The sequence below is a fragment of the Gouania willdenowi genome, unplaced genomic scaffold, assembly GCF_900634775.1.
Source record: "Gouania willdenowi unplaced genomic scaffold, fGouWil2.1 scaffold_273_arrow_ctg1, whole genome shotgun sequence".
Lineage (NCBI taxonomy): Eukaryota > Metazoa > Chordata > Actinopteri > Blenniiformes > Gobiesocidae > Gouania > Gouania willdenowi.
This window is the reverse complement of record NW_021145031.1, coordinates 270,341-296,788: the sequence shown is the minus strand read 5'-3', so window position 1 is coordinate 296,788 and position 26,448 is coordinate 270,341. Positions and strand designations below refer to the sequence as shown.

The 26,448-nt window shown below is 40.7% G+C and overlaps 1 protein-coding gene and 1 long non-coding RNA gene across 2 annotated transcripts; one reads left to right on the top strand and one right to left on the bottom strand.

The window, feature by feature from the left end:
- Window positions 1–4,164: 4,164 nt before the first annotated feature.
- Window positions 4,165–5,517, top strand: LOC114459212 (uncharacterized). Its single transcript, XR_003673271.1, has 3 exons — window positions 4,165–4,190; window positions 4,269–4,378; window positions 5,038–5,517. It is a non-coding gene; the product is annotated as an uncharacterized LOC114459212 (long non-coding RNA).
- A 3,148-nt stretch (window positions 5,518–8,665) lies between these two features.
- On the bottom strand, window positions 8,666–25,923 carry LOC114459199 (NLR family CARD domain-containing protein 3-like). The gene is made up of 7 exons (XM_028441527.1): window positions 25,834–25,923; window positions 24,037–24,235; window positions 21,986–23,837; window positions 21,735–21,908; window positions 21,495–21,647; window positions 9,388–9,434; window positions 8,666–9,265 (listed from the first exon to the last, which is right to left on the bottom strand). The coding sequence occupies exons 1-7, from the start codon at window positions 25,921–25,923 to the stop codon at window positions 8,736–8,738; spliced, it is 3,045 nt and encodes a 1,014-aa protein (XP_028297328.1). The 3' UTR covers window positions 8,666–8,735.
- Window positions 25,924–26,448: the final 525 nt, after the last annotated feature.

The window sequence follows — 26,448 nt, the reverse complement described above, 5'->3', positions numbered from 1 at the left end:
ACGAGATGATTCAAAACACATTTTACTTCAAGTGGGGCGATGCCCTCCAGGATCACATGCATAATGTCCTGTGGTGTTTGTTGGATGATATCAAAATTGGGAAATTCCACTAACTTACTCTTTTTGTTAATTCCATACGTTGTTTTAAGACTGTTGCGAAGCAAGTCTGTTTGTGCCTTTTCAATCTCATCACACTGTCTCACATGCCTCTCCAAAGTTCTTTTCATAAATGCATCCTCACTGAATTGGGACTGCATGTCCTGAAGGTAACACTCGTAGTGTCTGCACTTACTGAAGGCAAAGCGTGTGAATTTCAACACCGTTGGCCAACTTGTCCAAGTCCTCCTTAATTCTGTTCAATATGGGGTCCACCCCAGGCTGTCGAAGATCTGCATATTTTGCCATGGCAAGTAGCCTGATGGCAGCCAGTTTTGATCTGTTTTTTGGGTTTATATTTCCTAATGTGTAGTACACCATTAGTAGTTTGTTTTTTGAAGCACAGGACCAGTGGATTGCAAATCTCTATTTCATCAGTGTACAGAATTATCTGCAGTGCATCTGGTTTGGTAGAAAATATGGGGTGTGACTTGAAAAGTTCACCATCAACAATGTCATAAACAAATCCTTCATTGTACTTTTTAGGGCCCACCTCAACCATTGACCAAATCCTGGGATGTGAGAGAAACTGATCCAGACTTTCAACTAACGGCACATAGTAAAACAGCTTGCTCTTGATAGAGTAGTCTGCACCTTTTTTTCTGCATAGGATTTGAGCAACAGGAATTCCCTCTGCTTCCAAAGAATCAAACTGTTTCTTCATGAAACTGTCCTGTTGAAAGGTTGTTGCCACCTCAGCAAATGGATCAACAAACCGGTCAAATACATCCAGGCCAACCCTTTCCAGCTGACTTGAGGAGTCATTTCCAGAATGTTTCTTTCACGTCTTTCATCTGCTTCTTGAGGCGGCCCATTAGAGAAGACTGGTACTGTTGTTGTCCAGCAACAATGGTGTTCACAGATTTCTGAACCATGCAAAATAAAAAATATATATATTTATATATTTGTTATCAGGTTGTGTCATGTCAAAAAATATAAATGCAACAGAATGCAACTGACAGCAGTTACCTGTGATATGTTAGACTTGGCCCTCGTATTTATCACAAACATTGTAGCATGTCTTCTGAGATTATTGGGAAAAAAATAAGTCTAATTAGGTACATGCAGACAAATAACTACATATAGTTGGTACATTAGGCAGAATAATGTGTGCTCAAGTAAAAGCAATCTTACTTTAAAGTGACAACAGTAAATATAAACACATTAGTGAATAAAATTGCAGTAGTTTATAGCATCAAATGAAATATTCTAAATTAAGATATAACATTTAGAAAAGTAGAATATTTTCTTTTTAAACTAAAATAAGGGGTGTGCGGAAGAGGATTAGGGCCACTAAAAAACAAAAAAACAAAACAGAGCCAGTAATTAAAGAAAGAAAAAAAAACAGTAAAAAAAATTATTAAAAAAAAAAAAAAAAAAAAAAAAAAAAAAAACAGCAAGTGAGGTACGTAGTCATTTTATTTCTTGATATTTTTTTTTTTTTTTGGTTAAATTTTTTTTTGTCTTTTTTTTAAAATTATTATTTTTATTTACTTTTACTTGATTTTTTTTTCTTTTATTTTCCGGGGAAGCCTGCAAACTCCTCCCACACAAAACACAGGTGGAGATAGGCATCGTGTTTCTGAGTGGCTGGAGGAAAAAAGTGAAAATGACCGAATTTTCGGATTTTCTGCGTGAGCGAGGGTTTCCAGAGGAATGTACATTCGGTCATTTTCACTCTTTTTCCTCCTCCAGCCACTCAGAAACACGATGCCTGTCTCCACCTGTGTTTTGTGTGGGAAGAGCTTGCAGGCTTCCCCGCAAAAAAAAAAAAAAAAAAAAAAATCAAGACTAAAAAAAAAAAATAAAGTAAAATAAAATAATAATAATAAAAAATAAAATAAAAAATCAAGAAAAAAATGGTTACTCCCGTACGTACGTACGTACCTCACTCGCTGTATTTTTTTTTTTTTTTTTTTTTTTTTTACTGTTTTTTTTAAAAAAAAAAAAAAACATTTATTAGAACATTGTGTTTGGATTTTGAGAATTATTTTAAGTCAGGTTAAGGACAGACCACAAATTAGGTAGAGGAATGAAGAAAATGTGTGCCAACAATGTGTGGATGAAGATGGGGCGAGCGAAACATATCCAGAGATGGACAGTATATCAGCTTCAGTATTAAGAGGTAAAATTTGTGTATTATCTTTTATAGCAACATGCTAAATGCTAACTAGCTAACGCTTTGCATGTGTTGAGAGACTACTTCAACTTTTGATTGATTTGTTTTTAACCTTGAAATTTGTTACTTGTCACTCATTTTATTTGTGGTACTGGTATTTCTTTCTTTTTTACGGTTTTGTCAGTAATATTAATTCAGTCAGTGTGCTACAGGTATACAGATTTTTGCTTTTTCAATCAACAGAGGTAATGCACACTTATACAGCTGATTGGAATATTTAGTTTAAACTTTAATAACTGCCATATTTATTCAAATATTTGTTTTTTATTAGCTGCTGGTGTGAAGATGGCCATGTTGCCCAGCCTCACTAAGGAGGATTTGCGAGACCTGTTTCCTGGGTCAGAAAACTTTTTAAGAAGAAGACACATTTGGCAACTTGTTCATGTGGATATGGAGGTGAGCTGTATTTATTGTTTGTATAAGAGTTTTGCCCCTAACTGTTAGAAGTGAGGCCAAATGTCTGTTGTGTTTATGTTGCAGAGTCAGAAATTGGATGGCCCCGCTCTTGACACTTCTGTTATAGACAGCCCATCTACGCCTTTGTTTTCCTCCTCCTCTGACAGCAACATCAGCTCTCCAACACCCTTCAATTCTCCAAAACCTAAACACAAAGATTGTTCAGGCGCCACTAAAAAGCTTCGGCTCATTAGTCCAGAGTATGTCATATACACTGACACAGAACTAGAACTAGCAAGAAGTGCTTACTTTGAAAAGCAGCGTGCTGGACAAGACGAAGATTACACCATGCCAAAAGACTTGCTCTGTAGACTCATTAGGAATACAGTAACAGGCATGATTGCTATGAAAAGAGCGTCCGAGGATGATTTTAAGTACCCAGGCTCCCATGAACTGACTGCCATGGCTAAGCGTCTAGTAGAATACTACCCAATGCTGTGAGACAAGTCTACGTCCAATACACCTGAATGGGTAAGTCTCTCATTTTGTTGAGGAATTATTTTTTTAATCTGTTACCAATGGTAATAATAGTTTGTTTTTATTGTTTTGTTATTTTAGGAAATGGTGAAGAAGCAGTTGTTGAAAAGGGTTCAGAATGTGACAACTCCAAAAAAGAAGCAAGGTCCAACCCCATCAAGAAAAGGACCTAGAGGCCTAAAATTCCAGAGCAGCCAGGCGACGGGCACTGAAGAGAGTGATGAACCTTTCTCCTCCCCTTGCTTCAGTCTCTTCAGCTGCTTCATCAGTCGCCTCGTCGTCTTCCTCCACTGTGATCCTAGAGAAGTCAACTCCTTCTACAAGTACTTCCCAAGAGGTGGATCTCTTTAGTGCTATAGGTTAGAATTTGACTTTACTTTTACATTTACTAAATGCTTAAGTAATATTTTCATTTGTATATCATGTTGTCAACACAGTGTTATAAATAGTTGGTGTATTGCTTTTATTTTGATATCATTTTTGTTTGTGTTCCCAGAGAGCCCAAAGAGCCAAGCGAGACACTATAAAACTCTGCAGGATTTGTACAAAACTAAGAACAAACCCAACAAGGAAGATGTATCCCAGCTGCTGGAATTGGAGTTCCAATCTAGACGAGCTTTCATTGACTCTGATGTGATGAAGGAACAGGACAGGCCTATGAAGATACTGCAGGCATATCCATGTTTTAAAGAACTTGGCCATGGAAGTATTTTTTTCTCACTTAACTTGTATATTTCACTTGAACGAAGGCCTCTTAATTTAAATCTCTACTGTTAGATCATCGATGAACTCCAGCGAATCCTTGATAAAGGAAACCCCTTCTTCACAATGGAGCTGAAGAAACGTTGGCTGGGATTTTTTAACCAGGCACAGTTTTATGGGGTGTTCAAAAAATTCATAGGACCACCACTGCAGGACTAAGGTAAGGATGATTTATTTGCTGTTACCCACATACACAAAGACCTAAAATCATTATGATATATTATTATTGTTTAAACAGTAAATAATGCACTTGCTGTCCTGAAAGTACTGCCTCAGATGTTCCCTTCGCATGTAGCTCTGCCGAAGAGGTTGGGACACCCAAGTGATGCTTTGATTCACATTTTGAAGGTAAGGTTAATATACATATACACACACACACACACACATATAATTAGAATATCATGAAAAAGTTCATTTATTTCTGTAATTCAACTTAAAATGTGAAACTAATATGTGATATAGACTCAACATGCAAAGTGACATAATGTCAAGCCTTTATTTTTTATAATTTGGATGATTATGGCTTACAGTCCATTTTCAAAATATTCAAATTTTATGAGATTTTTAATTTGGGGTTTTTACAAGCTGAGCCATAATAATCAAAATTATAACAAATAAAGGCTATACATATCTCACTTTGCATGTAATGAGTCTATCATTTATTAGTTTCACAGTTTAAGTTGAATAACAGAAGTGACTTTTTCATGATATTCTAATTATAGGACGAGCACCTGTGTATATATTAGAGTGCTGCAACCCGACCGAAGTCCGACGGGACCTGTCGGAACCCAACGGATTCGGTCGGGCTCGGACAAATATTTAGAACTTATCTAGAAATATCTTAATGCCTATCGGGCTCGGTTCGGATTTGATCACTGCTCTGTCGGACGAGGGCGATGCAGTTCCGTCTTTGTGTGTGTCACAGTTGTTAAGGAGTGTTTCTATTATCATGTACTTTGTTCAAACTTATATAGTTGGGTGAAGATTTAATTAATTGTTTGTTTTAGTCAGCAGAGGACCCCAACACTTACCTTCAATCAAGACCCTTGGTCAGCCCTGTGGTGATTGTCTGTGAGACAAACTGCATCCTGGTCATTGGAACAGTTCCTCTGCTGACTTTCCCCAAAGAAGACCTCAGTGAAAGCGTGATGTATCTTCTTGGCTGTTATTACACCTTTCACCTCACATATCCCAAGTGCATTGCTACCCTCCTGTCTGTGCTACAGACAGAGGTTTTGTTAGATGCCATCCATGAGAAGGACATGACTACTTCCTACAAAAAATCTATGGCTGAATGGAGAAAGTTTCATGATTAAGACAGTTTAAACATCAGTTTTAGTTTAAGTAGTTCAGCAGCATTAAGTCCCTCCTTTTAAAATGTGGCTCCTGTTCAATGATGTTAAACTACAGTCGTGTGGGGCTATTGGTTATTGCTCTGGTTTGTGGTCTTGACATTGTGATTTTTGCACAATAAAAGTGTAGAAAGATATGTCTCAAATGTTTGTTTTGTTTTTTAACTCTTATTTTAGGGTAAATTGTCTTTCATTAAATTCTGATTTTAAGCATTATTTTCTTGTAAACATTATCATATTTAAGTGAAATGTGCTTGTTTTTGGAATAGCTGTTCCTATTTCAAGTTTTATTTACTAAGCTAATTTTTCTTATTTACAATAATCAGGTCTAAATAGGCCAAAAATAAGTGAATATTTCTGATTTTAGGAAAATTGTTCTAAACATTACAGCTTGAAAAAAAGACAATATTGCTTGTTTTTAGTCTAAAACTACTAATTTCAAGATTGCTTCATGGTTCTTTTTTAACATACGATAATTAAATGTTGTTTTCAGAACATCTAATTTCATCTTAATCTAAATCTAACAACAAAACCATGTATGTAAGCAGAGACAAAACTGATATAATCCAGACAGTAGATTAACACTAAAAAGACAGTTTGAGCAAAATACACAAAATCTAAATTGTTAACAAATAAAAATAATCATATTTTAAATATTAAACTTAATACACATTAAACAATTCATATATACCTTATAAATCAAATAAAGCAGACACAATAGAGACCTAAATGATATATAATTTGATGATAATAATAATAATATATTCTGTACATTACGTGTTAAAGTTAATAGTATTCAAAGCTCTGCTTGACAATGTCATATATTCTCATTTTTTTATGAAAGTGTAATGTTGCTAGGCGACCAGCCTGCTAACTAAACGTTAGCTAAATACTCTCTGGGTTCTAGACTCAAACACGCTGTAATTCAGTCTTTAGATCAATGTGTCCAACTTGTGATACAGTAAAATCAACACCACTGTGAACATTTGAACACACTGTCAGACTCAGATCCACCTTTTTCACTCAATGATGTTCTGATGAACTTACTGCAGCACTGCCCACAGTAGTTGTTGATGTAACTCACTTTCCTTTACACAGGAGATCTGATCTTTAGATATTGGTGTATTTTTTTATTCAGCCTCTGTTGATCATCATAACTTCATAGCATTTATTCAGACATTCTCAACACAGACACATGGTGATACAGGACTGTGGACCAGAACATGTTATCAGGAGGATACACATGATTTCAGCCTGTCTCACTGTGCCTGATAGAAAATGTATCCCCTCTATAATCCTCAGGTGATGGACTAACATCATCTGCTTTATTCTGTACACATTTATCATCATTCATAATAAAACTTGTGAATTAGGAACAGTTTCACTTTTGTGGAGAAGAAGAACATGAGACAGATGTGACCTCATGCTTTGTGTTCTCAGAGGGTTCCACTTTTAGGCATCCGGAAAGAAGATATGTCGTGTTGACTTCAAAATAGTGTTGGATGAATCTTATAAGATGGGAACAGGTCCTGATAGAAAAAACAGGCTGTGATCAGTGGGAGGGGCCTATAATGTCACTGTAAAATCCTTCACCGTCACATTCTAAATGATGTATCTTTGCTATTTTTCAATGGATTCACATCAAATTTACATGTAATATTGACCACAAGATGAGCAAAAACAGGAAGTCAGTCATCTTATCTGTCTGTCTCACAGAGGACTCAGAGACACTTCTGTCTATCTCTCTGTCTGTGTGGCTGTCTGTTTTGTGTCTGTCTGTCAGTGTGTCTGTCTGTCTGTGTAGCTGTGTGTCTGTCTGTACGTGTGTCTGTGTGTGTGTATCTGTCTGTTGGTGTGTCTGTCTGTGTAGCTGTGTGTGTCTGTCTGTTGATGTGTCTGTCTGTTTGTCTGTGTGTTTGTCTGTCTGTGTGGCTGTGTCTGTCTGTCTGTGTGTGTCTGTCTGTCTGTTGGTGTGTCTGTCTATCTGTGTATGTGTGTGTCTGCCTGTCTGTTTGTCTGTCTAATTGTCTGTCTGTCTGTCTGCCTGTCTGTCTGTTTGTCTGTCTATGTTTCTGCCTGCCTGTCTCTGTGTGTGTGTCTGTGTAAATGTGTGTCTGTGTCTGTCTTTCTGTGTGTGTGTCTGTCTGTGTTGCTGTCTGTCTGTCTGCCTGCGTGTCTTATTGTCTGTCTGTCTGTCTGTCTGTCTGTCTGCCTGCCTGTGTGTGTGTCTGTCTGTCTGTGTTTGACTGTCTGTAGGTGTGTGTGTGTGTGTTTTTCTGCGTGTCTGTCTGTTTGTGCAGCTGTGTGTGTCTGTCTGTAGGTGTGTCTGTCTGTCTGTCTGTAGGTGTGTTTGTCTGTCTGTGTGTCTGTCTGTCTGTGTAGCTGTGTGTCTGTCTGTCTGTAGGTATGTCTGTCTGTAGGTGTGTGTGTCTGTCTGTCTGTGTAGCTGTGTTTGTCTGTCTGTCCGTCTGTTTGCCTGCCTGTGTGTATGTCTGTCTGTCTGAATGTCTGTAGGTGTGTGTGTGTGTGTGTGTGTGTGTGTGTGTGTGTGTGTGTGTGTGTGTGTGTGTTTGTCTGCATGTCTGCCTACCTGTGTGTCTGTCTGTCTGACTGTCTGTCTGTCTGTCTGTGTGTCTGTTTGTCTAAGAGTCTGTCTGTCAGTGTGTGTCTGTCTGTCTTTGTGCCTGACTGTCTGTAGGTGTGTGTGTGATTGTCTGCGTGTCTGTCTGTGTAGCTGTGTCTGTCTGTCTGTCGGTGTGTCTGTGTAGCTGTGTCTGTCTGTCTGTCTATGTGTGTGTTAGTGTGTGTTTGTCTGTCTGTCTGTCTGCATGTTTGTCTGTCTGTCAGTCTATGTGTCTGTCTGTCTATGTTTCTGCCTGCCTGTCTGTGCGTGTGTGTCTGTGTAGCTGTGTGTCTGTGTCTGTCATTCTGTGTGTGTCTGTCTGTCTGTCTGCGTGTCTGTCTCTTTGTCTTAGTGTCTGTCTGTCTGTGTAGCTGTCTGTCTGTCTGTCTGTGTGTGTGTGTGTGTGTGTGTGTGTTTGTCTGCCTGTCTGTCTGTTTGCGTGTCTGTCTGTCTGTCTGTCAGTCTATGTGTCTGTCTCTCTGTGTGTCTGTCTAAGTGTCTGTCAGTGTGTCTGTCTGTCTGTGTAGCTGTGTGTGTCTGTCTGTCTGTCTTTCTGTATGTGTGTTTGTTCTCCTGTCTGTCTGTGTAGCTGTGTGTGTCTGTTTTTCAGTCTGTCCGTCTGCCTGTCTGTCTGTGTGTTTGTCTGTCAGTGTGTCTGTCTGCCTGTCTGTCTCTTTGTCTTAGTGTCTGTCTGTCTATGTAGCTGTGTCTGTCTGTCTGTCTGTCTGTCTTACAGAGGACTCAGAGACACTGAGGAACCAATGAACCAAAACCCAAACCCAGGATACAGAGTGTCAGTGAAGGAGGTACAGACGGTGTGGATGAGTGTCATAGAGTCAGAGGAGACTTCATAGAAGGACAGACGTCCATCAGGACAGTCCACATACACTCCTACTCTACCAGAGGAACCACAGGGACAGGAGGTACGTGTTTCTATGTTATTGTGTCTGAAGATGTAAAAACCTCTGTTACATCTCAGACTCCAGGACTGATTATTAAATCCAAACCAACAATCATTAATCTTTCCTTTTCTACTGATTCCTCTGTAACTCACTGCTATAGAAACATTTCCATTCCACTCCACCTCCCAGTAACAGTGACCAGTCAGACCAGTACTACACAGAACCTGATAGTGATAAAATCTGTCCTGATGATCAGGATAAAGCTCCTCCTCCATCACACATGTCACCATCCTGTTGTTGTCAGACAGTCTGAGGTTTCTGTTGATGGAGTTTGTGTCGAGGTGAATGTGACAGAAATCTGATGAGACACAAAGAAACAACAGTTGATCATGTGATGCTTCATTGTCTCTGTATCACTGACATGTTCATTCACTCAGAGCTTCATGAGGACACTTTGAATGAACACACACACACACTTACACTTCCTCACACCAGCTTTGATCCTCTGCTCTCCTCCATGGTCTGCCCTGCAGGAGCAAACACAGGCAGTGATTTACACACCTAAAGAGTCCAAAGTGCTGCTCAGAAACCTGATGCCATCTCCATCAAGCTCTCCATGTTTCTACTGGTTTGTCTTCAACAGCTTCACCTTCTTCATCTCCTTCAAAGTGTTCCTCTCTTCATCCTCACTGATTGGTTCCACCTCCTCTGATCTTAACTATACACTATTATATATATGTATATTTACACTATTTGGTCCTTTGCAGTTTAAATAAGTTTGGTAGTTGTACATATTTTTATTCTTTTTAGTTTTTGAATGTGGATAATATCACACACTAAATCATAATTATCCCTTTAGAAATACATTTGTCTTATGAATTCTAATACATTACAATGATAAATAAATGAATAAATAAACCTATTGATTGACTGTATATAGCGATTATTTCAAAAACATAATAAAAAGGAAAATTAAACATAAGACATCAATACATATTCACAGAAATATAATTTACTAACCTCTCAACACTTCTCTTTAATAAATAATAACAATAATCTTGATAAAATATATTTATGACTTTGTATCTAAAACTTCAACATTCACAACATTCACATAAATGTACATATATATACACTAACACATATAATTACACACCCATATATAACTGATAAATAGAGATTGATAAAATACATATACACTCATACATATATATCTACACATAAACACACACATGAAAAAAAAATTAAATAAAAAGAAACATAGATTTGAACATTAGCTGAACAACTTTACACAAATAATTAACACTAGAAATAATAATTATAAAATACTTTAGTTTAAATATATTTTACTACTTTAACTTTTACAACTAGAATAGACTAAAAATGAATTAAATGAATAAATGAAGACTGAGACACAAATAAATATAAAAATGAATGAATTAAATAAAGAAATAAATAAGTAAACAAATACTTAAATAAGTCAATAAATAAATAAATAAGTTGATCTCCAAAGGCACCAAATATGACAACACAAAATACTTTTGTTATAATGACAATTTACCAAAAACCTCTTGGGTAATAATAAAATAAAATAAAAAATCAGGACAACTTTGTTTTTTGAAAATAGCCAAACACACATTATAAAAACTTATAGACACAAAATGGCTCCATCCAGATAGTTTTGATTATGTTAAACTCAGAAGAAAAAACAAACTGTTTCCTACGAGAACATGACATCGAAATAATAATAATAATAATAATAATAATTATAATAATAATAATCTGGACATGTCATCTACCAGTGGCTGTTAGTGATTGGTAGATGACTGTTGCTATGGATACTATGGACAAATACAGAATGAACTCTCCCTCAAAAGGAAACACTCTGAAAAAACTCTGCTGCTGGGAAAAGACTAAACTAAAGTGTTCTAATCATTCCCTCCTGATAAAACAAGTAAAGACTGAAGGACACGTCACAGAAAACAATAATGCTGATGCTGCTAAAATATGTTGGTGTATGTTAACATGAAACACATCAGTTTAGAAATCATTAAATCAAAACTATATGTTCAATCCCATAAGGTTTTATAGATAACGCTAATAATTCTGTAATTTGTCTCATGTTTAATTAAAAAACAAAAACATTAATGAAATAAGATTAAATACTAATTATTGAACAAACTAAAAAACTTAAATTGTAATATCAAATTAGGAAAATAAACTAAAATACATTTTGGTTGAAAAACTTTTTAATAAAAGTTCAGCCTTTGTTTCAAAGTTAGATTTGAAATGTTTCACATAAAAACATCTCCTCCATAAACCAGTAATTATTTTATTTTTAAACCTAAAATATATAAAGACTAAGAAAAAAATAGGAACCACAACAATATTTATGTTTTAGTTTGATTTTGAATATTTCATTTAAAATCACTAATGTCCTAAAAAGTCACAACTTTCACATTATTACATTATTTAATAATAATAAACATAGAAACAAAACACACATCAAACAAATGTTTTTCTGATCTTAAATCAGAAATGTCCAAATCAACATATATTAAATTAAAACAGCTTTAATAGATAAACCAGAAATGAATTTCTCCTCTTTTTGACATGAATGAAATGAATGATTATGAAACTATATCTTGTGTGAACTGCAGTGAACTGGTAGAAAGAACATTAGATAACACACAACACAACTTGTTCACAACTGATACAGAAAGAATATAAAAATAACATTGTTTGACCTAGAAAATAAACACTTACACAACAGAATAATTACAACATATAAACATTGATTAAATAAGATATTATGGAAACAACACACGCGCACGCGCACGCACGCACACACACACACACACACACACACACACACACACACACACACACACACACACACACACACACACACACACACACACACACACACACACACACACACACACACACACACACACACACACACACACACACACACACACACACACACACACACACACACACACACACACACACACACAGATATGTATGTATGTGTGGGTGAATGAATAAGGATGATGTCATGCTGTATGTATGGGAGAAACGTGTTGTGAGTGTGAGTGTGCTAGTGGGCGTGTCATAGAGTGATTGATTGATGGATGATGACACTTTATGTATAACTGAGAGAAACGTGTTGTGAGTGAAAAATGTACCAGGGCGTGTCTTTGAGTGAGTGATCATGTGATAGAAGGATAGCTGTTTGCACACATATATACATACACACATACATACACACATATATACATACACACATACAGTACATACACAATGTAGACCCTGATTAATATTAACATATTAATCACATCTAATCTGTCTGTGTTTACAAACATTAATACGATCATATATCAGGTTGATCAACAGTAACTGAATATTTAAAAATAAATAAACTCTAATGCTTCATGTTTTAGTAGATTATATCTGTAACAGATTTAGTCGACAAAAATCTTCATGTCATTTAAATCAGGGTTTGTCAAATGGGAGTACGTGTACCCCGAGAGGTACACAACAGCACTGGAGGGGTGCGTGAAAGAGTAAGAGTGTATAAAATGTACAAATAAAAGCATGAAAAATATGTAGATTTTAAAATATGTATTTTCTGTTAAAAATGATGATGATAATGATGGTGATCATAACATGAACAAAAATGATAAAGGTCAAAAAGTGCTTTTGGCTAAAGATGCAGAAGAAAAAAGCTGAATCACAGAAATCCAGACAGTTCTGTGAAGAGTACGTTGGGATGGGCTTCACCTGCACTTCACAGGACCCACCGTTAGCGCAGTGCTTTTTATGTGGCTAGCTGCTTGCTAACAGCGCCATAAAGCCCTCCCATCTCCAGCAGCATCTCTAGACTTAACACCAACCATATGCCTTGAACACAATGGAGTTTTTGTGAAGAAAACTGACTGAATTCAGCAGGGCTACAGGAAGTAGGGGTGCTGGGGGTGCTCAGAATGTAGGCGTTTAAATGTAACCTATGAAAAACATTTAGCACAATTTATAAATTCCTTATGAATATTTAGGGAAATGATTTTGACACACGTAGGCTATTACGTGTATTTTGTATTTGAATGTAATTATTTTTAGGCCTAATCAACACAGGTTCACATTGACTTTTGAAGACATGGGTACGCAGCACCATGACCCAGAAAAGACTCACACACCTTTCTCTGATACACGCCCACACACAGATTCTGAACTCTGTGGACATTCGTCCCCTCATGAGAGACTTTATCTCCACTCCCCCAGAGCACACCTCCACATCTGGACACCTGTAACCATGGCAACCCTCCCTGCAGCTCAAAGTAAGAGCATGGTGCCACCGTACACTTTCATATCTATTCATACAGTTTAACGTCACACTACAGTATTTTTACAAGGTGGTGGTGATGGAGATGGAGTGTGTTATTATGATTGTGTGTTCTGTGTGTAATGGATGTGGAGAGTTGTTAAATAACGTTTAAATAGTCAGATTATTTCCTTGTGGTGTGCATAAAAGGATTTTGGAGTCACGTGACATAAACATAGATGGTGCAGTGACTCAGGTTCATGTCAGCTGATCTAATCTATTGCATTGTTATAGTGTTATTGTGAAGTTTAGCTAATAGTGCATATATTCATCTGAGAACTGATGATGTCTGTGCGTTACAGACCCTGGCTGTGAGTGTGCACCAGGGGCGTAGCACCACATTTTGGGCCCTGGGTACAAACCATCTTGTTGGGCCCCTCCAGTAACTTTTTTTTTTTTTTTTTTTTTTTTCCTTGTCTGCACATGCTGTTGAAGGTTAACACTACAAGAAGTGCAATCTTTTAACAGCAATGCATATTTTATTATTGCAATTAAATAAATGAATTTATTTCATTGCATAATTGTGACCATCACCAGCCCTCCCTAGGGAAGGGTGAATACTTTATTAAAGGGAGGATGTAAAAAAGAGAGGGCAGTGTTACACCAGGGTGAGGGGGGTGGGGGGGGAGTTAACAGGGAGGAGGGATACAAGATAGGAAAACAAATGGGTGGGGAATAGTCAATAAGTTACAAGTGATGCGATGTGAAATTGTGGTTGTGTATATTGTGCTTATTGTTGTGTTATCAAGCCAGTTTGGTAACCAGTGTGCGGTTTAGGAATAATGGTGGTGGCTGTGAGCAGAGGAGGAAGTGAGTGAAAATTCCATAAAACAGGTATTTGGGAACAATGTGTCTATGGTTGAGCCCAGAGTGTTATCCCACAGCCCGAAGCCGGTGCGTCCATGACAAATGTGATTCCAAGAACCGCTACTGCAAAACCCATGGGCCGCCCCCGGGCCCGAAGAAGCAGTCGGGCCAGCAGAAAGAGCGGGAAATGTAGGGGCCCCCGGCGACCACCCCACGGCCAAGCAGCCCCCCGAACACCCCCAAGATCGCAAGCCGAGAGGCAGCCATTGCCCCCCCATACACACCCGAGAAGGCCCCAAGGAGCCAAGGACCCAGCGCACCACGCCACCGATCCCAACCCCCAACCCCCAGGCCCCCCAGCCCCCCACCCCCACCACCACCCACACACCCAGCCCCCCGAGGGGAGGGCCCAGAGAACTCCCCGCCCGAGACCCCAGCGGAGGAGCCGAAGCCCACGCCCAGCAGACGACCAGAGCCACGCCGAATGGGCAGCCGGCAGGCACCCCCCGGCGAGCCCAGAGCCAGCAGGGACCCGACCCCAGGCCAAGAGGACCCGGAACGGATGCAGCACCAGGAGCAGCCCACCCAGGGAGGACGACCACACCCCAAGCCGCATAAGGCACCAGGGGGCCGCTGGGAGTCCCCCCGCCGGTCCCCAGGCACCCCAACCTAGCTCCCCCGGGCGCCCCAGATGCTGATGCCGCCCGCGCCACGAGCTTCAGTTCTTTAAAGCCAGGGCCCCCTCCAGAGGCCAAGCCAGACCGCCCCGCCGGGATGTGGCCCCCTATTGTGGCCCCGACACCCTGCCTCACGGGGATTTGCCCAAGCAGGGGCCGCACCAGAGGGTATGCAAGGGCGCGGCACGCGCCACCCGCCCCGGAAGACCCCCGCCAGGACCGGCCCGGCCAGCCGGCCAAGCACCCCGGGCCCCAGGAGCACCCCCTGGGACCAGGACCCCCCAAGGGCAAGCCCCCGGGCCAAGCCCCCCGGGACGCGCCCCCCACCCCAGCCCAGCAGGACCGCACAGCCCCAGACGGCACAAGGCCAGCAGCCCCGGGCCCGCCGCCCCCCGGAGAGCGCAAGCCACGGGGCAGGGCCGCCCGCGGGCCCGCGAGCAACCGGCGACCCCCACCGCGGGGACGGAGGCACCCCAACGGCACACATCCAGCGCGGGACAGCAGCCCCCAGCCAAAGATGCCCCGGACCCACCCACCCACCCACTAGTCCGCAGATGGCAGGACATACCCACCAGGCGGCCGAAAGCAACCTCAACCACCGGAACAGCTAGCGCCGCCCCCCCAGTAAACAGCATCATCCCGAGGCGCCAAACAACCCTGCCCCAACCCCGGTGAGGACACCAGCACCCCCCCAGTACACCCACCCCCCAAACCGGCAAGGCAGGCCGCCCCGGGCCCGCACACCGCGGGGCCCGCCCCCAAGGCCACCAGGAGACGAAACAAGCACCGAGCCACACCCAAGGGGGAGAGGCACCCCCGCGCCCCACCAGGCTGATACCGCCCGGAAAGACCCCGCAAGGAGAGACCCCGGCAAAGCCCCCCCCGAGACCCACCGCCACGCCCGACCGCACCATCCTGATGTACTTTTACTCTATGCAGTGGCCCAGCCACCAACAGAGGGGCCAGGCCCCCATCGGAGAGGCCCAAATATATGTGTACCAACCCACCACCCTGTTATGGTGCCTCTCCAATCCCCAATGGAGAGGCACTTCCCGATCCCCTGTGTGAATGTGTGTGTTTGGTGAATGTATGGGGTGTAATTAAAAGAAGGGGGATGGAGGGGAGCGGTGCTCCCCATCCAGCCTCTGTGGATTTATGTGTATGTGGTGTAATAGGCCGGAGGGTGTAAATGATGATGCACCCTCCGGGGGGTGGCATGTTGAGATGCGATTAAAATTGGAGGGATTAGTAGGGCAACTAGAGGTGGGAGGGCCGCCCCCACGCCACTACATAATAACACAGGTGGCGGCCCCCTCCACCCCCAGCCCCACCATCCAGCCCCCCAAGGGTTGGGTATGGGTGTGTGGTGCATTTTGTGAGTGAGCCAGACCAGCTGGGAGTGGGGTGAACTGAACATGTAGGAGGCCTGTCCAGTGTGAGCCGGGCCCGTCCGCATGGCGGGCCACGCGAGAGGGTAGATGGCGCAGACGGGCAAGTGGCACTGCGGGCCCCGGAGCAGCACAGCCGGAGACCCCTCCCCACGGCACCCCCCAGACCACGCCGGCCCTGCGGAGCACGGCGACACCTCCCACCCCCGGGCCCAGCCAGGCACCAACCCCATCCCCCGGCGCCCCAGGGGGCGACCCCCGCCGCCCGCCGGCCCGGAGCAACGCCACCCCGCCGCCAAGGGGAGCGGCCGAGCAGGGGGGAGGCCCGTGCCCGCAACAGGGCCAGCAAAGGCCCACCCGGCGCCACGATACAACACTCTCCACCGGGAGGTGGCCCCGGCCCCCCCGACGAGAGAGGACGCCATCCACCGCCAAGCAGGGCCATCCCGATAGCCACGGACCGGCAAGCCAGAGTACCGAAGCACCCCCAGCCCGGAACCGCCCCCCCACACCAATGGCGCCAATAGAGCCCCCCCCCCCACGGAGGTGATCCCCGACGACCCACGCACCGGCACGAGACACCCCCCTCCTGTAACTTTTAATATCTACACTTTTTTCACCTAGAAATTATACTAGTATTCTTATATAAGCTTTATTATGTCTTCACATTAACTCAGAAGTTCATGTATGTATTTATCATAGAGTGATTGATTGATGGATGATGACACTTTATGTATAACTGAGAGAAATGTGTTGTGAGTGAAAAATGTACCAGGGCGTGTCTTTGAGTGAGTGATCATGTGATAGAAGGATAGCTGTTTGCACACATATATACATACACACATACATACAGACTTACACACATACCAGTTTTTGTTTAATTCTTTAAATATTTATATTTTAAGATGGGTTAGGATCTCTTTTTTTAAGGAATTACTAAAAACTTTTCCTTGTTGGTCATACGTTGATATTTTTGAAATGACAATTAGAATAACTTCTGGATATCATATTTATAGATTTCATACTGTTTTCTTTCTCTTGATGAATAGAGTTGATTGACTTTATTTTTTTTGTAACACTCCCCAACACTTTACAGTTGTAGCTTGAATAAAAGTCATATTTTTAGTTAAAAGGTAAATGAACTAATGATCTTAATAACAGACATGGATAACATTATTTCATATATTGAAGAATCATATTTACTGTATAGACCCTGGCCCAGAATGCAGAGCAGTGGCTGATCACCTGAGGTTATAAAAACAACCTCACCACCTAAAACGTCTAATCAAAGGTGGGGGGGCTGAACTGTACATGGTACGTGGTCTATAGATTTAACTAGGACTCTTTAGAGAGATAATAAAGACATAAATACGATCAAAAATCTGTTCCCTTGTAATCTATATAAATATTAGTAGAGGCATGAATTAACATAACACCTGGTTACATTTCTGTTTTGTTCTAATTACTGTTTTATTCTAATGATTTGATTTACTTTTCAGTTCTTTGGGTTATTTTCTTACTTTTTTATTATTAATAAAATTAATAATAAAATAATAATTATTATAATAATAATAATAATAATAATAATAATAATAATAATAATAATAATAATAATAATAATTTTCCTCTATTTATGTTCTAAAAATCTCACAACTAAAACCCTTATGTGTATTTATATCCTCAGATAGATAAATAAATATGTAGACATGGATAGAATTAGATAGAAATTATAACTTGAAATATTTTTAAAAAATCATAATCAACCTTTGAAATGTACATAAATGTTGTAGTTTTTTGTTCACAGGATACAGACATCACCAGCTGAGAACAGAAACCATTGGATAAGTATTTGATTTAGTCTATGTTAAACTTTAATTATGATTTATTTATTTCTAATAAATATAATAAGTTACAAGAGAGGGCAATGATAAATGACTTTAAATATAAATTAAAATAATCTGAAACAAACCACCTGCTCAGTTAGGAAATAGAACAGCTGATAGAATAACACTAATTAACTAATATGGATTCATATAATTGTAATTTAAATGAGTAAGCGATATCACTGTGCTTTAATTGAATTTTATTCAACAAACGTTTCTATATTATAATGATATATTATTTCTGCACAGTTTATATTAGAGGGTGATCACGTGTTTTTGTTGTTTGTGCTTCAAAAGCTTCCATATAAACTTTATAAAGATTGATAATAATTTCTGAAAGTCATTTCCTGATTGGTCGCTGTGGGCAGGCAGGACCGTGAATGTATTTTTCCTCACTAAGAAATAAGAATCAATCAATCAATCAGTTAAGGTTCCTGCTGTGGGTTTTCACATTCACATGGAAAGAGAAGTGATATTAAAATAAAATACACACACACTACATAGTAATCATAGACTCACCTCACTATGTGGTTGTATGTAATAAAGAAATTATAAAATCTGTATTGAATAATTCTTACAACACCTTTTGTAATCATGTGATGTTTTATAAGATTGATTTTAATGAGCATGTATTCAGTTATTGTTTGTACAGATAAATATAAGTGGATAATTTCAATTTTACTATGTATATTTAATTTAAACACAAATCATGTTTGTATTCTGTTCTGTTTTACTAATAACTTTTTTCTTATATTAAAACATAGTCTAACAGTAAATCCAAATAAATGTAATAAAGCTAAATAAAAGTTTTTGACCCACTCTAACAATGGTAAACAAAATAAGAATATAACTTGAAAAAAAAAAAAGGAAAAATAACGTTGAAATAAATGAACAAGCTTACTTTAAGTAACCTGATATAATTTCCAAATAACATTAATATAACATATTAAAACATAGTCTGAATTAAATATTTTGTCTTATTCATAATTTTATATAGTCACTGTTAAACAGTGTGAAGAGAGGGAATGTTAGAATGGATTATTATACATTGTTTCTTTTTGAGTGTAATACTATAATTATATATCTTTATACCCTAACCCTAACCCTTTATAATCTAAAAATAACACAACCATGTACGTAAATGAAGAGACAAATCAGATATAAACAAGACAATCAGATTAACACTAAAATGTCAGTTTGACCCAAAATGTACAAAGTCTAAATCATTAACAAATAATTATAATTATATTCTAAAATTAAACTTAATACACATTAAACAACTCATGTTCTATATACCTAAATAAATCACATAAACAGACACCATCGACTCCTAAATGATCAATAATAATGAATAAATCATTAAATCTTAAACATAACTTGTATTGCTTTAAATCACCAGTAAATGACATCTTTAACTAATTACAAGGAGCTGATCATTTGATTTCTAAATATATAAAAACACTGATAAATCTATGTTTGGGGTCCAGGGAGTGATCAGACCCTGAGGACCACAGCTGTGTTTTAGATGAGTGTCTGTTCTTCTATTGACTTGTTATGACTTGTTGATTCATTTTCTGTTCATCTTGTCACGGCAAAATTGTTAGTTATGTTAATTAACATATTTACTCATATATTTACTCATAGACCTTGTTCTTTTTAAGGCTTTAAGTTGAGACTTTTCATTTCTGCTGTCTCATGTTTTCTGCTCTCTTCTCGAGGTCAGCTCCCAAAATAAATCTTATCCCTCAGACACGGAGGCATCACACAGTCACATGCCTACACACACTCACATAGTCACACATACACATCCATTCATACACACAAACACCATACACGCACACACCTCCAACACTCAGGACAATCAGGAGATACCAGAGAACTGGTTGTTTTGACCTAAAGAAGAAACTGTCTCTTTTCACCCTCTTCCCACACCTCCTCCTCTCTGTCCTCTTTATCTCCCGGGGGGAGGAGGGAGGGGGACTGAGGGGGAATATACGTGATGAGTTAGAACTCGATCATCGGACGTTCGCCCGGGGCGGTCACTAATTTTGTCCATCTTTGTACTCCTTTTTATTTAGTTTTATAACAAACCTTTTTTATAAAATCATCAATGCCTTGCCTGGACTCCATCACTCAACCAGAGCAATAAATCATGTCTCCAAATGAGGTCAACCGCAAATTTGCCGTAACAATCTCTAATAAATTGATTGATTGATTCAGTAAAACCTCTGACTATGTCTCTCTGTATGAAATCTCAGGTACTGAACACGAGAGTTAGCTCGAAAATCTAACAATTGTTAAACAATGATATTTATAACATAAGTCTACAGTTTGAAATAAATTTAAAACGTTTTAAAAACATACATATTTCTGTTTTAATAATTGTATGAGTGGGTCAAGTTAAACATTTTATTATTTTATTTTATATTACGCATTGTTGGAATGTCAGTGCTAAATAAATATTTACATATTTTAAAGGCAGGGTAGGTGATTTTCTAAAGCTAGCATGATTTTGAATGTAGCTTACCCCCCTCCCCTCTGTGCTCCGTCTCACTCACATGCATTAGCACAGCTGCTGCAGAAGTGAATCTAAGCTCATCGTTTGTATTGTGTAGAAACTACGTCGTCTCATTCAGCAGTAAGTAAACACTAAACTTTATCATTATATACTGTATGTTAAAAAAACGTGACTAAAAACTCTGTTTTAAGTCTGTCACCTATGACGCGCTATGAGTGTGGGCTCGTGCACGCGAGGGATGGAGAATGAGCAGGGACACAGAGAGACATGATTGGTTAATAAAAACAAACCGTCTTTTTTCTTTGGTCAAAGTTTTTACAGGTTTACAGCTGCTATAGATGATGGATTTTATTTGTTCCTTTTTCAGAGAACATAAGATCTTAATTTCTGTCAGAACATTAAGAAAATTTCAACCAAAAACTTAAAAACTGTATCTGGAAAAAAATCCCCTACCCTACCTTTAATTGATTGATTATTTGAAACATTGGTAATAATTTATACAATTGCAATGTTGATTTTAGTGGTTAGTAATATTCAGAGCTGAAAATCATTTATTTCAGTTTTCGGCCAGTAATTTACATTTTGGTCAGTCCCTAATTTTTGACTTGATAACTTGTGTCAGAAAAAAGATTAAACATAATTTCACAAGATATATTTATATTTTGTATGAACACAATCCTCACTGATTGGTTCCACCTCCTCTGATCTTCTCTCTCATTCCTTCATCAGCTCCTCATAGTTCTCCATCAGCCTCTCCTCACTCCTCACTACCTTCTTATCTCTGTCCTTCATCCCTCTAACCTGTCCCAGTCCTCCTCCTTTAGTGTCCCACCTCTCACACCTTCATCACATTCCTCTGATACAGCTCTCTGTCACACATGTGATGGGGATTGATGTGAACATGTGATGAGCTGCTGTGATGTGTCTCACCTCAGAGTGTTCAGTCTCTGAGAGAGCAGCTTCACTGCTGAGTCTCCTGGATGGTTGTAGCTCAGGTCCAGCTCTCTCACACTGGAGGAGTTGGAGCTCAAAGCTGCTGCCAGAGAAGCCCCGCCCACCTCTGTGATGACACAACCTGACAGACTGGATTCAGAAAAACATCCACAACTCAGGAAACAAGTGAGGAGATGAGGAACAGGACAATGTTGATGGAACATGTGATCCACTGACCTGAGATAGTCCAGTTTACAGTGAGGACTCTTCAGTCCTTCACACAGCAGCTTCACTCCTGAATCCTGCAGATCATTGTTACTCAGGTCCAGATGTTTCACACGGGAGGACTGAGAGCTGAGGACTGAGGACAGAGCTGCACAGCTTCTCTCTGAGAGACCACAGAAACTCAACCTGATGAAGAATCAGAGAAACCTTATAGATGTTTGTCTGTGAGAGAATTAAAGACATGTTCTTCTAAAGTCACATACTCAGCTTTCTTGGAGGCTTTGATCACTGGGAGCAGCTTCAGAAAAGCTTCCTCTGAAGGAGAAAAACTCTTCAGGTCAAAGACTTCCAGATGTTCTTGTGATGACAGTAAGATGAAGACCAGAGCTGACCACTGAGCAGGAGACAGTTTCTCTGTGGAGAGACGTCCTGATCTCATGGATTGTTGGATCTCCTCCAGCAGAGAGTGATCATTCACTTCATTCAGACAGTGGAACAGGTTGATGCTTCTCTCTGTGGACAAACTCTCACTCAGCTTCTCCTTGATGTATTTAACTGTTCTCTGATTGGTCTGTGAGTCACTTCCTGTCTGTGTCAGCAGGCCTTGTAGGAGCTTTTGATTGGTCGGCAGTGAAAGACCCAGCAAGAAGCGAAGGAACAAGTCCAAGTGTCCGTTTGGACTCCGTAAGGCCTCGTCTACAGCGCTCTTGTGGAGAAGGCTTAAGTCAGGCTCATATCCACTATGGAGAAGGTTCAGAGTTTTTTTTTTAGATGTGAATATCTTGATCTTGTTCTTCTTCTTCTTCGTCTTCAGTAGTTGATGTTCCAGCAGGTTGACTTTAGAGCTGATGAAGGTCTGATGGACATGAAGAGCAGCCAGAAACTCCTGAAAGCTCAGGTGGATGAAGGTGAACACCTTGTCCTGGTACAAGCTGCTCTCCTCTCTGAAGACCTGTGTGAACACTCCTGAGCACACTGAGGCTGCTCTGAGGTCCATGCCACACTCTGTCAGGTCACTCTCATAGAAGATCAGCTTTCCTTTCTGCAGCTGCTCAAAAGCCAGTTTTCCCAGAGACTCTATCATCTCCCTGTTCTGTGGACTCCAGTGTTGATCTGTGGCAGCTCCTCCATCAAACTTCACCATCTTGACTTTGTTCTGAAGGACCACATAGTAACTGTAGATCTGAGTCAGAGTCCTGGGCAGCTCTCCCTTCTCTCTGCTCTTCAACATGTCCTCCAGAACTGTAGCAGTGATCCAGCAGAAGAGCGGGATGTGGCACATGATGTGGAGGCTACGACATGTCCTGATGTGTGACATGATCCTGCTGACCTTCTCCTCATCTGTGGACCGCTTCCTGAAGTACTCCTCCTTCTGACGGTCCGTAAACCCTCTGACCTCGGTCACCATGTCCACAAACTCAGGAGGGATCTGATTGGCTGCTGCAGGTCGTGTGGTTATCCAGAGGCGGGCTGATGGAAGCAGTTCTCCTCTGATGAGGTTTATCAGCAGAACCTCCACTGAGGTGGACTCTGAGACATCAGTCAGGGTCTGAGTGCTGAGGAAGTCCAGAGGGAGCCGACACTCATCCAGACCATCCAAGATGAACAAAACCAGGAAGTCCTGGAAGCTGCAGATTCCTGCTTCTTTGCTTCCAGAGAAGAAGTGATCAACAAGTCCCACCAAGCTGAAGCTCCTCCCCCTCAGCACGTTCAGCTCTCTGAAGGTCAGTGGGAATGTGTAGTGGAACTCCTTCTGGGCTTTGTCTTCAGCCCAGTCCACAGTGAACTTGTGTGTTAAGAGTGTTTTCCCAATGCCAGCCACGCCCTTTGTCATCACTGTCCTGATTGGTCGAGGTCTTCCAGGAGGGGCTTTAAAGAGCTTTTCTAGTGTGATGGCTCTTTCTGCTGTGTCTGATCTCCTGGATGCTGTTTCTATCTGTATGACCTCATGTTCCTGGTTGACCTCTCCTCCCCCTCCCTCTGTGATGTAGAGCTCTGTGAAGATCTCCTTCAGGAGGGTTGGACTTCCTGCTTTAGCCACGCCCTCAGACACACACTGGAGCTTCTTCTTCAGCTTGGACTTCAGCTCACGTTGGTATCGATGAGCCTTTGTTCCTGAATGAAAACAAACTTATTGTTAGAATGGAGAAGTCAGAGCAGGTTTGAATATTGGAGATCAAAGTGTGTGATGTTCTCAGTCTGGATGGTTCCTCAGATTTAATGTGACTGATTGAATTGTGTTTTCAAAAAGAAAAGCCAGCTTTGTGTCCTTCATGTGATGTTCTTCACTGTGAAGATGTTCACATGCTCTTACTGCTCTGCAGACGCTCAGCCAGCTCCTCCTGCTTCATCCTCTTCAGAAAATACAGTGTGATGTTCAGAAAGGCCTCCCTGCTCCTCCTCTGCTCCTCATCTTCACCCTCCATCTGACTCTCTGAGCACTCTGGATCATCTCCATCCACAATCTTCTGCATGTGTTTGAGTTCAGCCTTAACAAAGCTGATGATGTTGTCCTCCAGTCGCTGGAACACAAACACATTAAAGGTGATGAGTGAAGGTCTGCTCCAATCATCTGTGTGTGTGTGTGTGTGTGTGTGTGTGTGTGCGTGCGTGCGTGCGTGCGTGTGTGTGTGTGTGTACAGTGGTTTGATCACAGGCTGACACAGGTTTAGTGTCTTTGTAGACGTACACACCGTAAAGATGGAGTCAGGCTCAGCTCCAGAGGAACCATCCACACCCTCCAAGCTGCTGTGGAGAAGACACAGACACTCAGACATGTTGAGGAGCAGCTGGAGGAATGCACAGGAAGCTCTGCTAACATCATGTGAACATCAGTAACAGTGGGTGATGTCCTGCAGAGCCACAGTGCAGTGAGTTTGAGGCAGCCTTTGGAGCTCAGCTCACGTGTGGAACATCTCAGCATGTTTCCACTGAACAGGAGAACAAGTCTGTTGGACTGAGGCTTTATTTGTCTTCAAGTCTTCATAAATCTGAAGATCACACAGTATCTAAGACTCACCTACACACTGGAGACCATTCCGTCAAAGCCTTTTCTCTTTCACCTTCCACTGTTTGCTGAGATTTACATCAACACCACTTCAAATAACAAACATAGTCCATCAAAACTGATTTTTTTTTTTTAATTGAGGGTGCTTACCACTCTCAATGGGCCACTTTTCTTTCTGGCTTTTAACACACCACACTAAATAGGACAAACATTTAAAACACAATATAAATACAAAAATAATAAATAATTATGAAAACACCATACACATACAAAACTAATTAACTAAGGCTCCTGCGGTGAGGGCGGTCCAGGTGAACCAATTTCTTCTAAAGCTGGCAGTCCCGTACCAGCAGATCTGCATCCTCCACAACAAGTGTGTGTTGTCTGAGATCGCCTGCTATGATATTGACCCATTGTGGGCGGGGCTTGCCTCCTGGTTGTCTCCAACCTGCTGCCCTTGGGTCAAACTGGGGAATGGCTTTCGTCAGATGGTCAGGAGGTAGGTGAGGACATGGCCAAACCAGCATGTGTGTCACTGTGCAGCCTAGCAAGGTGCTCTAGGTTGACATGTGTGGGCTCTTAGCATTTCATTGGAATAAAAATAAACAAATAAATACTTGAAATTGTTTAAACTGTGAACCCTGATTCTAAAATCTATGAAAGTTTAACTTTTTGAATGAAATTATGGAATTTAAAAACAACTTTTCCATGATATTCAATTTTTTTTAATAAAGGGTCTGTATAAGAGGGTGTGGACACTTTAACAAGCTCATTCTCTCAGTTTTTTTTAAATTTTTACTTCATCTCCCTGAAATGTTTCAGTTTGTTTTTCAATTGCATTGTGCAGGTTATAGGTCACATTAAAGGTGGAAAATACTGTGAAATTATTTATTTGTATTGTCCCTCCTCTGCTTACTCTCCATAATAGTTTTGAAGCCCTCTCATACTAAAATAAAGACAGACTCAGTCCAATTGAGCGACTGAAACAACCACCAGGAAAACGCCTCCACCACTACAGGGACTGAATCCCATCAGTCCAAATCCTCCATAGCCTGTCTAAAACTTCTCAGAGCAGCAGTACAGAGACACTCTGGTTCCACGTACAGCCCTACAGCCATCAACAAACACTGCTTCCACACCGGCCAACCCGGACGATGGAGGGTCCCCATCAGCGATCAGTGACCCTCTCACCATCAGATGTTCCTGGTCAGTGTAACAGGTTCACACACATTCCTAGTCACTCATTATTGGTGATTCAATAACTAGGAACACCAGATTATTTAGTGTCATCACACACTGTATTCCAGGTGCTACAGTTCACACTATCTGAGACAAACTTAACCAAATGTTACCCACGCTGCCACCAACTGTTACTAAAATAGTGTTACATGTAGAAACAAACAACGTGAATAGATGTGAACCATGAGTGAGTTTAACCTTCTCTTTAACGTTTTAAAGACGTGTTAAATCAGTGTTTATCTCTGGTCCTCTTCCTACACTAAATAAATACATAAATAACCAAAGAACAAACAGTACATGAATTGGTGTCGTATGTGTTTGTCTGTTCTGTTTTTGTTGGAATATATGTTATTAATATTTTTATTATTATTATTATTATATGTCTCACTGTCGCAAGGAGCCGAGGCAACGATTTATCAAGTGAACGTGATGTTGTCGTCAACTACAGACGTTATAATGAAGATCTCTGTCATCATCTAG

Excerpts from the sequence above, each read along its gene's own strand:
- LOC114459199 (XM_028441527.1), bottom strand. The coding sequence starts at position 25,923 with ATGGTGAGAGGGTCACTGATCGCTGATGGGGACCCTCCATCGTCCGGG. Across the intron at positions 21,648-21,734 it reads TGTAAACTGGACTATCTCAG|TCTGTCAGGTTGTGTCATCA; the intron begins GTCAGTGGATCA and ends TTCTGAATCCAG. Across the intron at positions 9,435-21,494 it reads CAGAGACTGAACACTCTGAG|GGCAGACCATGGAGGAGAGC; the intron begins GTGAGACACATC and ends TTGCTCCTGCAG.